The sequence below is a fragment of the Fonsecaea multimorphosa genome (genome assembly GCF_000836435.1).
Source record: "Fonsecaea multimorphosa CBS 102226 unplaced genomic scaffold supercont1.30, whole genome shotgun sequence".
Lineage (NCBI taxonomy): Eukaryota > Fungi > Ascomycota > Eurotiomycetes > Chaetothyriales > Herpotrichiellaceae > Fonsecaea > Fonsecaea multimorphosa.
The window spans coordinates 298,888-312,770 of record NW_015971664.1 but is presented as its reverse complement, the minus strand read 5'-3'; the positions used below and the strand labels follow the sequence as shown (position 1 = coordinate 312,770).

The 13,883-nt window shown below is 53.2% G+C and overlaps 5 protein-coding genes across 5 annotated transcripts; 2 read left to right on the top strand and 3 right to left on the bottom strand.

Annotated features, from left to right (window-relative positions):
* Positions 1 to 820: 820 nt before the first annotated feature.
* On the bottom strand, positions 821 to 2,467 carry Z520_10497 (uncharacterized protein; the record flags this gene model as incomplete). The annotated part of the gene is made up of 2 exons (XM_016780989.1): positions 821 to 1,842; positions 1,897 to 2,467. The coding sequence occupies 2 exons, from the start codon at positions 2,465 to 2,467 to the stop codon at positions 821 to 823; spliced, it is 1,593 nt and encodes a 530-aa protein (XP_016627995.1).
* Positions 2,468 to 3,763: 1,296 nt separating this feature from the next.
* Z520_10496 (uncharacterized protein) lies at positions 3,764 to 5,245 on the bottom strand (the record flags this gene model as incomplete). Its single annotated transcript, XM_016780988.1, has 1 exon — positions 3,764 to 5,245. The coding sequence occupies one exon, from the start codon at positions 5,243 to 5,245 to the stop codon at positions 3,764 to 3,766; it is 1,482 nt and encodes a 493-aa protein (XP_016627994.1).
* Positions 5,246 to 8,317: 3,072 nt separating this feature from the next.
* Positions 8,318 to 9,235, top strand: Z520_10495 (uncharacterized protein; the record flags this gene model as incomplete). Its single annotated transcript, XM_016780987.1, has 1 exon — positions 8,318 to 9,235. The coding sequence occupies one exon, from the start codon at positions 8,318 to 8,320 to the stop codon at positions 9,233 to 9,235; it is 918 nt and encodes a 305-aa protein (XP_016627993.1).
* A 1,659-nt stretch (positions 9,236 to 10,894) lies between these two features.
* On the top strand, positions 10,895 to 11,938 carry Z520_10494 (uncharacterized protein; the record flags this gene model as incomplete). Its single annotated transcript, XM_016780986.1, has 1 exon — positions 10,895 to 11,938. One exon carries the CDS (start codon positions 10,895 to 10,897, stop codon positions 11,936 to 11,938), a length of 1,044 nt encoding a protein of 347 aa, XP_016627992.1.
* A 175-nt stretch (positions 11,939 to 12,113) lies between these two features.
* Z520_10493 (uncharacterized protein) lies at positions 12,114 to 13,546 on the bottom strand (the record flags this gene model as incomplete). The annotated part of the gene is made up of 3 exons (XM_016780985.1): positions 12,114 to 12,545; positions 12,599 to 12,741; positions 12,805 to 13,546. 3 exons carry the CDS (start codon positions 13,544 to 13,546, stop codon positions 12,114 to 12,116), a joined length of 1,317 nt encoding a protein of 438 aa, XP_016627991.1.
* Positions 13,547 to 13,883: the final 337 nt, after the last annotated feature.

Below are 13,883 nucleotides of genomic sequence, written 5' to 3'. Positions count from 1 at the left end.
AAAAAGTATACATTCTTGGTGAATGAGGGAGAAACTGAAGGTGGGAAGGATCTACAGTAATTGCTTGACTTAGGTACCTAGCGAGCTAGGTATGCCTAGTACATGCCAAGAACGCAACCCCTATATCCACCACTCTCCTTTACCACGACTGAAAACAAAAACCAAAATAAAGAAGCTGCCCTTACCCGGCGTCGAACCACGTACGAGCTTATAAGAAGACAAAAAAAAACTTTTAGCACTCTTTGAGAAGCGTGTCATCCTTAGTGCAGGGGCCATGCTAATCTTCTCTGTATCGTTTCAAATTGACCACTGGAACGCACATTAGTCCCGAGTTTTCGCGCGGGAAAAGGAGGCCACTTACAATGGGAACAAGTCCCAAGCAATTCCTCGGAGCATAAAAAATATATACTTTTGTTTTTTTTTGGTGTTCACGTGACATACCCCCCGTGCGGTTGAATTTTCGGGGACTGTGGCTAGGCACCCACCAGGTACGCTAGGGGCCCTGGGCCATCCATCACGTATCCATTTCTCCTCTGACAACACAATTTCATTCGCACTATCTACTCCTACTCCATAACATCGTGGATTCAGTGAGCGAATCCTGTTCTGCGAAAACTAGTTTACGATAAATAGGTCTTATGGGAAAGGAATATCATTCATTGTCAGCTTCTGCTATTTATCCTTGTTTTCCCAATCTCGTTTCTCCGAGTACATTCATGTTGTGGAAAAAATCGGAGTTCCTTATCCAATCTTCCGAATAATGTGCACTCCACAACCAAAGTTACAAATCTGGGTGAGCGTCTGATGGAGTGCTAGAGAATCAAGCTCTCAGACCAGTTACTGCGGGTCCTGCACGTCCTGCAGTTGGCGGACTTTGTGCCTGCCGAGTCTGTTGATCCCGTGCCAGTCGTTCTGAGATATTTTGCAACGAGTTCCTCAATATGCGCTGATCTGTGAAGATGAGGGAGGGCATCAGATTGTGCTGAATGGCCGGCATGGAAAGTTGGGTGCCAATCCAGACTTGAGAGAATGCAGCTGTGTACTGACTGCTTTCCAAAATGGTTCGAAGGTCTTTTGCCTTCTGGCGGTCTTGTTCTCGGGTGGCGATCACATCAGCCACGTATTCGCCCAGAATTTTTTCTGTCACGCTGTGGAACTCTTGCCAAAGCTGCTGTGGAATGTCAGGCTGTGCGCCATAGGATTGCCGGAGTCTCGCCTCTTTCAAATCTGTGAGTCGATCAATAATGAACTGTTTCTCCAACAGTGGTGCTGGACGGCGATCTACACCGAATGTATTGAACTCGGTGGCCAGTTTGTGGAAAAAATGGGTAGAGGCATGTTTAGCCACCCGATGAAGATTTAGGATAAGGGCATGTGCTCGACAATTGTTCGAGGAAATTGCAGTCAACAGGTCTGTCCTGATTTGCGTAAAGTCTGAACGATGCCGCAAAGCTTGGTCAAAGATCCCGAGGAAGGTTTGCTGTGTGTCATCGCGTTCTACTGCCCATCTAGTGTAGGCTTCCAACTCCTCAGCAAATGACATCATATCAAACACGGCATCTTCAACTGTGGCCGGTGCTTCCCCAGCAGGTGTGCGCCGAATGTAGTCAGGCGGGAGGAGTCCAGGCATGATGAAAGGCTCCTTCAGTATTTGCAATGGCTTTTCCTTGTCGCATGGCTTGGTGCGATGAGAAAAATGGTGATCTAAGCACCATGTTGAGCGTGTTGGCTCTCGATTCACTTCAAATTGGTAAATGCCAGGCTCAGTGAAGAGCCACTGGCTTCGCGGGGTCTGGGCTTGGGCCGTGGACTTGGGCTTTTGAGGTCGCCGACCGTATGGACCTAGACCATGGTTAGCTGAAGATCTGGTGAAGAGTTTGCTGGGATTTGACCTACTGTAACGTCCTGTCTTGTCCTCACCATGTCTATGTCCTTTCACTCTGGCCACCTTGCGAGAAGCTTGCTGGTCCTGGGACGCTGCGATGCCAATGACTTGTGCGTTTTGTGCCTGCGCACCTTGTGTGTTTTGTGCCTGCGCAACTTGTGGTGCACTTAACCCCTGAAGCGGCGCATTGCTCGCGCCAGCGTCTTGCTGAGAGGATGAAAGACCAGCATTCTGTGGAGAAGGATAACCAATTGTCTGTTGGGCAGGGTATAGAGCGCCGGCTTGCTGAGCGCCATAGGGAGCAGGGGTTTGTTGGGCAGGGTAGAAGGCAGTGGCCTGCTGGGGAGGGTAGACGCCAGTGTTTGATTGAGCAGGGTAGTAGCCATAGTTCGGCTGTGGGGGACGGTAAGAGCCTACAGGCGCGCCACAGACGCATTGAGTTCTGCTGCCATCGGGCCATACTTGAGTACAGCTGGGGTTTGAGCAGCGTACAATAACAGGGGCAGGAGCAAGGGCAGAGGCAGGGGCAGGGGGAAGAGCAGGGTAAGGAGCAGAATAGAAGCGAGAGTTTTGAGACGACATCTCGGCGCCTCGAGAGTGATTGTACACTCGCTCTACAGCGAGTGTGGGTTGTTGATGATGATGGTGATGGTTTGGAATAGGAAAGGAAGAGAAGACTGAAACTGCGACAGAAAGCAAATGTGAAGGAAATCAGAGTGTGTGGTCTATCGCCAAGGCTCAACAGTGAATATGCCCCAGACGAATCTGATATCTGAGGACGGTAGAGTTGGTTCATAGAAAGATCCTTGGCGGCTGGTTCACTGATCAATTGTCCCAGGCGTGCTCCCTGCTTCCACGTGGCCATGTAGTATGTACCCGCCAGACGATTGCCGGGAGAGACAATGAATATAGTATCGGAAGTCGCATGTTTTCAGATATCACGTCCGTCGAGATCATGGCGACCTAAGCTTGGTCTTTTCGGCTTCTGCTCCAGTGACACGACATGATGATATACGAGTATAGCACGGAAAGTTTGCTCAACGCACTGGCACCCTGCAGATGTCCGGTGCGGGCCGGCCCTTCCCGTAAACGCTCCGCCAGTGGTGAGCGAGTGGGTACATTCTATGCCTACTTGGTTCTGCTGGTGGAAATGGTTTTTCGGATATGCTACCTAGCTCGCTAGGTACTCAAGTAACAGATTGAAGTCTCGGAACTGTCACGGAGCCTACTTTCATGTCTACGTGGAGAAACGAAGAGGAAAGAGAAGTCGTTTCATTGGAGTATCTGCTAAATAGTCCACAAGGACCGCCCAATCAGGCCAAAGACGATGTAGCGCTGCTTGTCTTTCCCTGCGCCAATGATCCTCCTCATCCAGTCGTATGCTGTCGTTTGTGCAGGCTATCCTTGCTGCTGATCAGCTCCTTTCTCCACTGAAAACCAAGAGACACAATATCTTGCTGAGGATGTTTTCCCCTATGACTGGTGGTGAGTGGAGTTACCGATGTCTATGACGACTTCTTCGTCAAAATTGTGGATTCCATGGCGTTGGTCAAAACGTCCAGCACGGTGACATCGAATCTGTTATGATTTGCAGTCTAACATGCCACCTCGCAGTCCAGGGAAGGGATATCCACGCTGAAATTTGTGCAGCAGTACGAGAGCTTGCATCGATGCTGGTGTCGGCAAGCATTGATCTTTTATCGGTGCCAACAGCGAAGGGTTATAAGTGTCTTGCCTCACGATTTCGCCCTTCTTGATGATATGCGGCCAGGTTCTGCTGCAGATTTTCTGCCCAGTCAATTTATCGCTGGCGATAAATAGAGACTACCAACCGGAGAGCCTCCAAAAGGTTCTGGTGGTAGTGGTTTGATAGGCTGGTTATCCAGTTCCGTTGTCGTCAAGATCGGGTGCATCTGGCATATCAACATCCACATCCCGAATGATGGTGAGGGCACTATCATTCCTAGACACAGACGCCGTGGTGTTTTGAGCGTTGAATGTGTCTCTCTCTGCTAGCCGCAGGGTGGAATCTGATCCAAAAATGTCCTGAAGACATGCTGCCGCTTTGGCCTTGGCCACTGTGATTTTCGCAGTATGCCTTCTTTTGGTTATGCCGCCGAAATTGGCCTGTTGCCTCAAGGGATCTCGCGTGTTGTCTGCCTGCCTTCTACTTGGCAGTCCTTGATTCTGACCCTGGTCTTCTGCATAGTGGAAGAGTGGGTTGGAGAGGGATTGGTTGGGTATATTGTTTGTGGGTGGTGGAGGGGGAGGGGGAGGGGAAGGAGAAGCAGAAGGCTGGGGTTCGATTGGTTGCTGTGGAACCCCATTCGCGTCAGTTTGGGTACCTTTGGACATATAAGGAGAGAGACTTGGGTCTGTTTTGGTGCCTCTGGATATGTATGCAGAGAGACTTTGGTCTGTTTTGGTGCCTCTGAATGTGTATGCAGAGGGACTTGGGTCTGGTTGCGGTGCATCTTGCGCAGCTTGACTGCCACCTGCGGGCTCATGACTTTGGGTAATACTCTGGTTTGGAGCTTGAAGTTGGGGCGGATATGTGCCCTGGAGAGGTGTTTGAGCCGTATTTGGGAGGCTATTTTGAATGGGATTTTGAGGGGGGGATGGAGTCCGGAGAGGGGGAGTGGGAGGCGTAACTGGGCGGCCATTTCGAAAGGAATCTCTGAAATGACCACCGCCTGGAAACCGAGGAGGCCACTCTTCCCAGGCTGGTTTTGGGCACACGCGGACCCTTCGGCCCGGGATGATCTTCCGAGGAACATCATCTCTGTTTGCGAGGCTATTTTGAGGACGGTTCTGGATTCCCGCGCCGAGTGCTGACACTGGCAGTTGGGTTTGTGGATGCTCCTGGACTCCTGCGCCGAGTGCTGACACTGGCAGTTGGGGTGGTGGACGCTCCTGGACTCCTGTGCCGAGTGCTGACACTGGCATTTGGGGTGGAGGACAATATGTGCTGGGAGCAGTGTAGACAGGGTAGGGAGCAGAGTACACTGGATTGGGAGTAGAGTACACTGAATTGGGAGCAGAGTACACTGAATTGGGAGCAGAGTACACTGAATTGGGGGCACTGTACACTGGATTTGGAGCAGTGTGGGCAGGGTTGGGAGTACTGTACACTGAATTTGGAGCAGTGTAGGCAGGGTTGGGAGCACTGTACACTGCATTTGGGGCGGTGTAGGCAGGATTGGGGCCGCTGTACACTGCATTTGGTGCAGTGTAGGCAAGATTGGAAGCAGGGTAAACAGAGTAGGAAGTAGGATAGGTAGGGTTGGGAGCAGTGTAGGTGGAGTTGGGAGGGTAGGTAGGAGGCCTTGGTGGCCGTGGGCGTCTACGACGGCCCGGCATTGTGCTTTCTGAAAGTCTGATGATGGAAAGGTGATCAGGTTTGATGATTGGGGAAATGATCAGGTTTGGTGATGGGAGAGATGACCAGGTTTGATGATGGGAGAGATGATCTGGTCTGATCTGGAGATAAACAAGAAAGAAGGTGTTGTCCTCTTTGCGAAATTTCTTTTCACTCTTTAGAACGCTAGCTTGGTTGTGCAGGGAAAATCGTTGATCCTGCCTCACCTCTGATGAGCAGTATGGCATGGCTTCACTACAGTCATCACGCCCTCTGCGTCCGCCTCCAAATGGAGCAGCTAATTCACCTTCAGCCGCATCTCGTCTCTTCACGACCGGCGCCTCTTGTCTTCTGAACCGAAAGGTAATATTGAATATCGAGAATGTCCTTGCCTCAAAGGAGGAAGTAATGGCCTCTTGTAACCCATCAGGCTGCATAGGTGTGTCCACTGCTGAAGCACCAGATATTAGCTGCTCAAGCTTCAGAAGAACAAGTTGAGACTCTATACTGACGGCTTTCCAGCTTCATGAAAGCACTGAGCGCAAGAGCTCACCTTTCCATCCTCCACACACGACGATTCAATCACCATTCCACAGCTCTCGTCGCAATGGCAGTGGAAGCAGAAGTTTGCTCCAATTCTGCCTCCTCCTTACCGCAGACGTCCCTCACTTCACCCGTCAGTCAGCGACGACCGAACTTGTTATTGCCCTCCTTCGCGCTATTGAGGCGAAAATCGAGGAGCCCAGCGTGAACACCGTATGACTCAAGGAAAAGACACTGTTGAACAGATCGTTTGCAGAAGTGCGAGCAATACCTACTCGAGGGAAGGAGAACGTCGGGGCTTGAAAGAATCAAAGCAGATAGCATAGGGCATGACGTTCGTTACAGCCGCAAGTTCGCTTAATGCTCGGTAGAATCTATCCCCATCGAGGTCCGCCGCAACCATTAACGTGGGTCGCCCGCGAGCACACCGGAAAGAGAAGGAGCCCTGAAAGAGTCTTTAGACAAGTTGTGGCGTTGCCTTGTATTGAGCATTGGCTTGACGCGTATACGGCATTGGCATACGGTAGTGGGACTACCAAGTGAACCCCCATCTACGAGTTATTTGTGTGGCACACCCTGATGTTACATTCTGCAGCGATCTGCAACCCGCGGAAATGCCTACCCAGAAGGTTTGGGCCAACAACGATCATTCCCAGCTGAGGTCAAAAACTCCAGAGCCTGTAAAATCAGAGTCTCGCGAGGCGTCGGCAACCACTTGAAGCCCGAACGTCTCAAATCCCGACGTCCAGGGGCAAAGTCCTTTTGGGGCCTTGCGTCGACTGTGGTTTTTCTTCTGGCACAAGCAAGAGATGCCGGGCAGCAATATCCCCTGCGGTTGTGGCTAAGTGGCGGTCTCAACTGAAGTCTACTCCGTACGTGGAATAGAATGCTTCCATCGAAGATTCCAAATGGCCCCAATGTGGGGTACTACCGTATTACCACTTACCCATTACTTCCAAGGTTGTTTGTTAGCAGAGTGAATGTTGTGCTACCTGTCGGCTGTTCAATGCACAGGTTCTCTGCTGGCGCCGGCGACTTTGGCAGATCCTTCCCCTGATTCCACGCGAGAATGGAAACAAATGGCGATGTTTTCCTACGACCCGCCTGTTTGGTACCAATCATGTTTGGGTTGTTTCGATATCCCTGGTGCACCGTCATGGTCTTCAGGGTCTATTACCTCGTATTCAACTTTTCCTCTTTCAACATCCCCACCCCTCCTCAACAGCCCCCAATCTCGGAGTTTGTGGGTGGAACTTGCCGTCAGCGATGCAGGGCTTTTGACGCAATAATAAGGGGGCTCCTGAGCATTACGGATAAAGACGACAACAGAGCGGTGGACAGGGGTGACCGGGTTTTCGAGTACTATACGGCCTTTTTTCCCACCGTCAAGATTGCTGACCTTCCAGTAAAAGTTAGCCCGGCGCAAGATGACGACGACCTCGAAACGCGCTGCCATCTACACATGCTTCCACAGGAAACCCGGGGTGTGGCAGTGGTTGGCAGAGCTATCCCAACACCTCGTGGCGAGCTTCGGAGAATCCCATCTGGAAGAATGAAGCGCAGGACCTGGTTACCCAAAGCTTTCCTGCAGCAGAACTTCTACCACCTCTTCGTTTTGGATCGCCACAACATTTCCCACCCTTCGGGACGTATTTCTGGATTGTTTGCCACGCACCTGTTACCCGTGATGCCATAATTCCGGGATGCCACCAGCTGAGGGATACGACAAGAGCAGCAAAGCAAGCGCAAGGTATGGCCAGCAAGCACCGGCGGGTCCGATCCTTACCTGCCTAGGTAAGATAAGTATCGAAGAAGCGCAAGCGGCTTTTCAGCCGGGCAAGGGCTGGTTAGTGGGAGGGTCGCAGGGAGCCCGCCAACGGTACCCGAAAAGCGACCAGCCCCCTATCCGGTTTCAACTCTCACTGTCCAAGCCACACCAGCATCCATGAATGCTACGACCGTGCAGTACTTTTACAGGGTATGGAGTGCTTGGCCATCGCACTCCTGTACCTTTCAGCTTGGTTGTTTTGTGCAGTCACATCCACTCCGGCCTCTTTTCAGAAAATGTCACTTCCCCGAATCCGCCATGGCCTGCCTGCCATTGAAAACGTCCCTCACCCTCCAGGAGCAGCGTCACTCTGCAACCTTTCCCTCCCCAGCCCAACTACCCCGGTCATGTTGTGCTTTCTCAGCCCGACCTGTAATGGTCTTTCCGGTCGGAGGAGGCGGTGTCCAGGCGGCTAGTGACTTCTAGATGGCCTCTCCTACGCCCCATTCTAAGCCAAGTGTCGCCATTTGTTTGTCTGAGCGTGCATTGGTGTTCTGGGGCGTTGGAGCCACTCCGGAATGATGTTCGATTGCTTCTAGCCTAAGACCTCGCCAATCAGGAATGACATGTGACGTCTCCTCATGCCCTCGGCTTTTCAACCGTGCCACTGATTTGGATCTTATTGCACTCTGTCTCGAGCTCCCGAGTGGGCCACTTTATATATCTGCTGGCTGGCGAATCGTACATTCGATGTTTGTCACCCATGGATTCCGAAAGCAGCGAAGGAAGCACCAAGGTCGATGCTGCCAAATCCAAGCAGCAGCGAGTCCGCGATAACCAACGACGGAGCCGTGCTCGCCGCCGGGAATATCTTGCGGAGCTCGAGAACCAGTTACAACAGTGCCACAACACCTGTCGTGAAGCCGACTTGCAACGTACTGCTCTTGCCGAACTTCAAGCTGAGAATGCTCGTTTGCGGGATCTGCTGAAGAATGTTGGCATCAGTCCCGACAATGTGGGAATCTCTGAGGAAACAACGCTCCAACGGCCGGGCGGGCTTACGGCCGCTTCTTTTCGACAATTGAAGCCCAAACTTTTCGTCCCCGAGGTCACAAATCCTGCAACTGCTGTAAGCCAGACATCTGATGGTCGTGGTGCATGTTGTCCTACACCATCGCCCTCGTCCTGCTGCACACCACAACCTCCCGTGCTTACTGAAAACCTTGTAACCTACGACACTCAGTACAGTGATCAGCTGATGGCGCCACCGTTGGTTGCTGCGAGCACAATGTCCGCAATGAGGGCGGCTAACGGCTTCCCGAACTCTTTGCATCAGTGGTATCTCCCGCCGCATGAGACAAGGACACACCCACCCAGCGAGCCTTCGTTTGTATGCCACGTGTTTCTTGTACCTCCAAACGGACCTCTCTGGGCAGATGACAGCAACAGCATTTCTTGCTCGGTAGCCAAAGACATGATTACGCAGTACAACCCGACACCAGAAGAGATGGAACCCATCATAGCCAGGCTTTCGACGGCCTTCAGCCGACCCAGGTTTCGAGGAGATAGCTGTCGAGTCAACAGACAAGTCCTTTTTCAAATCCTCTACGAGATGAATTCAAACCAAGACCTTCCATTTGCCACTGGCCAGGTCATTGACGTGGAACAAAGCGGACTGTGACGACTTCAACGTCCAAGAAGTTTCCTCTGGATCGGAGCTTCTAAACTAGAGCTTATTTCGATGCCTAAACGTGGCTTGTAATGGTTCTTTTGCTGGTCATCAGCGGGCGTGGAGGAAATTCGGGTTCGGGGCGTTGCGGCAATTGGGAACCAAAACATGAGAACACGAAGACATACAAAGGCACCAGAAAATAGTGTACTCAGTGAGAACAATCATGTCTATGTAATAGACGGGTGTTTCGACCAGCGATGCGTGACCAAGGGTAGAGTACCAACCGCACAAAGTGTTTTGCCGCCTCGCCAGCAACCAACATTGTGGGACAACTGTCATCCTGGAAGTCTGTGACAAAGCTGGAGACAGACCGTGTCAGATTCTGTTGAATCAATGACGCTGGGTACGCGGCAAAGATGATAGTTATAGATTTCTTGTGGTAAAAGGGCTAAAGGTCAACTGTATGTCATCGGTGTGAGCCTCGACGACCTGGAGGCTACAGCATGGGAAGCGGTGCGGGAGGCAGGCATGTCGAAGCAAGCAACCATGCTGCAGACGCCCTACTGGGGTGTCGCTTTTAATCTTAAGTGATCTCTGATCGGTACGAGACTGGTAGCTTTTGGTGGCAAAGGGAAATAGGGGAAAGGAGATACTAGAGGACGACGAGGCGCCATGGCCCATGAGGCGCAGTGCTTGGCCAGACTTTGGAGACGAGGCCAATGGTCGAGTGGCCTCCCGCTCCTTTCCCAAGCGAGCCTCGTATTCGTGTTTGGCAGGCGTAAAGCGAGTCACGGCTCGGCGAGGCTTTGTAGGAGCTTGTCCACCAGTCTAGCTTTTCGCTTGTGTAGTCCCACTCCTTAAGCATCCGAGTGTTCGCTGGGGTGGATGGCATGACATGCCTCTGCCACCAAACTCATAATTGACACTCCTGACACTTCATGACCGGACCAGCCATAGCGACCGAGCGACCGAGTTAGTGGCTGGATTGACTGACGTTAAACGGTTGCCAGATGACGGTCAACCAAACCATACAAGCACCATCCGAACTCAACGCCCTCTCAGAAGCAGTCAAATCATAAGAAACCCCAATTAGGAAAACACAAGAGTCGATATTAGACACGTCGACATCAAAACATGTAACTGACCTAGCAATGTTTCCAGTATTCTTTGGGGACCAGAACAGCCTCCTTGGTCTGCGCCATCACCGACATGCAGCTGACATAAGTCTACTAGGTACCTAGATCGTATCGACCTTCGCATTCCATCGCTTTCGAATACGTCGAGCGTTGACCGTGAGTCCCTAACCCGCAAATCATGGCCATCTGAGTCCTCCCGTTGTAACCAAGAGCAGTCGCTTCATTGACTGGATCAAGGTGTAGGGTGTTTCGTGATCCATTTGCAGTGTTACGGGCCGTTCGAGGTGGAACTCGAGAATTGATTGAACTTGGCAGGACACACCATATCAGCTCGGACGAGGGACATGGTATAAGAAAGCATGACCTTCGCAGTCCCCCGGTCTTCTTTGCGGAAGCCAGTCCCTACAGACATTTTTCCATCTGGAAGCCACAAGGGCCTTAACTTGGACAAACTCTCTGTCGGTCAACTCTTCACGAGTTTATTGCCAGTCATCAGCCCATATTTCCCTTCTCCCCCTCCGACCGATTCAAGATGCCTCGAGTGCTGGTTTTCGGAGCAACAGGATATCTCGGCCAGGCCGTCACCCAAGCCATGGTCCGCAGCGGCTTGCACACCGTCTACGGACTCTGCCGATCTGCCCACAAGGCCCAGGCTCTGGCGGCGTGCGAGGTAACCCCTGTGGTATGTGAGGACCCGGCGAACACCCCGGGCCCTTACCTGGATGCGATTCGCCAATTCCGGATCAACGTCGTGGTGGACTGCACCGCCGCGTACGGCGACAGCGCCAGGTTCCTTGCCGACGTCAAGGCCGTCGGGCAGGAGCAACTGGACGCCTTCAGCGCAAAAGAAGGAGGAGGAGGAGCAGGGGTGGGGCCACCTCCAAGGATGGGCTTTGTCTATATCTCCGGCGCCTGGGTCCACGGCGAGTCAGACGGTGCTGTCTCAGACCTGGATCCCGTCGGCACGGCGTCGGGCCCTACGCAGCCGCTCGCTCTTGTGGCGTGGCGACCCGAGCTGGAGCGCCAGGTCATGGCGGCCCGCGACGTGCTCGACGTGATGATATTCCGGCCCGCGCAGATGCACGGCCGCGCCTCCTCGGGCTGGAGTGCGCTGTGGGGCCCCATCGCCCGGGCCGTGGCGGACGGCAAGAGCCACGTGCAAATCCCCGTGGCGCCCACGTCGCAGTCTCCCGTGATCCACGTCGATGATGTCGCGTCGGCCGTCTGCCTCGGCGTCGGCAAGATCTCCCTGCTTGGGGGAGGTCCTTCCGTGTACCCTGTCTTCGACTTGGTCTCGACGACCGAGAACATCCGCGACATCCTCGCCGCATTTGCACGGGCAGTAAGCAAGGCCAAGGGCGGGCGACTCGACCTCGACTCGTCGGGCCTGGCGACAACGCTTTCCTCCAGGCCTTGGGTGCGACCATTCATTGTGACAGCGCCAGGGCACGAGAATTGCTTGGTTGGGAGCCAAAGAGGAACGGCCTCGTTACGGCGATGGACATTTACGCGAAAGCGTGGGAAGCGGGTCAAGTGTGAGAGAAATGTGCAAGAGACCATCGCATGGCTAGGGTAAACAGGGAGACAGGCTGGGCATGATGTATTCTGCCTATGTCGGTGCTGCGTATAACGCCAAAAGCCGCGCCCGCAAGCTGCATTGATCCGTGGATCGTAGTTGTTGCGGTAGGCTCCCTAGGGCCGCTCCACTGCAGGCTGCTGCAGAGGGACGCCAGCACACGTATTAAATTTGACTATAATTTCGCGAGAAGGCTACTTCCCGTTTTTAGTCCCGCCGGCTGGCTGATGGCGTGGCTTGATGGCGGGCTCAGCTGGTCTGTATGCACATCCCGTGTGCCCTCAGTGATGATCCATTGCTTGACACACTCGACAAACCGGTCAATCTGCTCGACTGTATTCCCTGCATGCAGGCAGACCCTTACCCGCTCTGTGCCCTTGGGAACGGTTGGTGCAACGACCGGGCGCACGATGAACCCCGCCGACTGACAGTACGAGGCCAATGACCGAGGATATGGGCTCAAGATTGCAAAAATGGGCGACTCTGGGCACGTGGTTGGGAGAGACACCAAAGTCTTCGATACCGGGCCACTTTCGGCGACGACAGGTGCCAAGCTTTGCAGTCCTGTGTAGAGGTGATCGATCAGATGATAGAGGTTTGCAGCAAGCTGGCAAGGGATGATGTTAGCCGCGACATAGGTTGCAGAGTCAAAAAGCTTACCAGATTCGCTTTCCCCTCTTTGAGCCAATCATATGCCGTCTTGATCGCGAGAAGGGAAGGATAGGACATAAAGGTTGTGTAGATGAGCGGTCGGGCATAGTTGATGAGGAAGAGACGGATCACAGGAGAGCACAGAATGATTGCTTCCAGTCTCGTCAGCCAACAGGTGTGCATTGGTACTGAATGCTGGGTGGGGGGCCACTCACCGCCGTTGCATGCAAGAGCTTTGCCGAAAGTATGGAGGCGGATGGAAACACGCTTTTCCAGTCCAAGTTCACAGACTCTGCCGGAGCCATTCGGTCCATAGACGCCAGTGGCATGGGCCTCATCCACCACTAGATGCGCGTTGTTGTGAGGCAACATAGCTTCCATCAGATCGACAATCTCCGTCAGCGGGGCGAGATCGCCTTCCATGCTGTAAACCGTCTCCACGGCGACAAAAATGGTCTGGCTGGGACTCGAGGAGGAGAATTGCTGCAGGATCCGACTCAGGTCTTCGACGTCGTTGTGTTTGAAGGAGATTTGTTGCTTGGCCCTACACTGTCTCATGCCATCGTGGACACTGGCATGGATGAGTTCGTCATAGATGATGACATCCCCCGGTCGAGGGAGAAAGGTGAAGATGCTAACATTGGCATCGAAGCCCGAGTTGGTCAGGAGGCCAGCCTCGGCGCCGTGGAAAGCAGCAAGGTCTCGTTCGAGGCTCTCGGCGAATTCAGAGTTGCCGTCCAGGAGCCTCGAGCCCGTTGATCCAATGGGCGTGTGGCTTCCATTCAGCACCGCCAGGTAATCATCCTGGAACTCCTTGTTTGTGGACAAGGACAAGAAATCGTTGGATGAGAAGTCGACAGACCCTGGAGGACTCGACTTGAGGTTTCGCAGCTTCGACTGCGATCGACGTTTCTCCAGGAGAGCAGCAAGGCGCTGTTCCAATGGGGATGATGGCATGGCTAGTGACTGACTGACTGGACAGGAATCGTGAGTCTCCTGATACTCTCAAGTCCAACTCCCCCAGAAAGATAGCCTGCCGAGTCCGTCTTTGTAGTCGGGGGTCAAGATCAATGATTGATGGATGATGCTAGGAGAAATGTTGGGTCAACAACTCGAGGCTGACGACCCGGCGTTCGACGAAATTCAATCGAAAAAGGAAGTTGACGCGGCGCAAGAGCCTTTCGGTGTCCAATCGGAGGGTCGGAATTTCCCGGGAAGTAAAAAAGCGGGCCGTGGCTTGGCAGGAGCAAATCCCACCGCGCAGCCTCGGTCAGCGACTCATCGCAAATCTGGT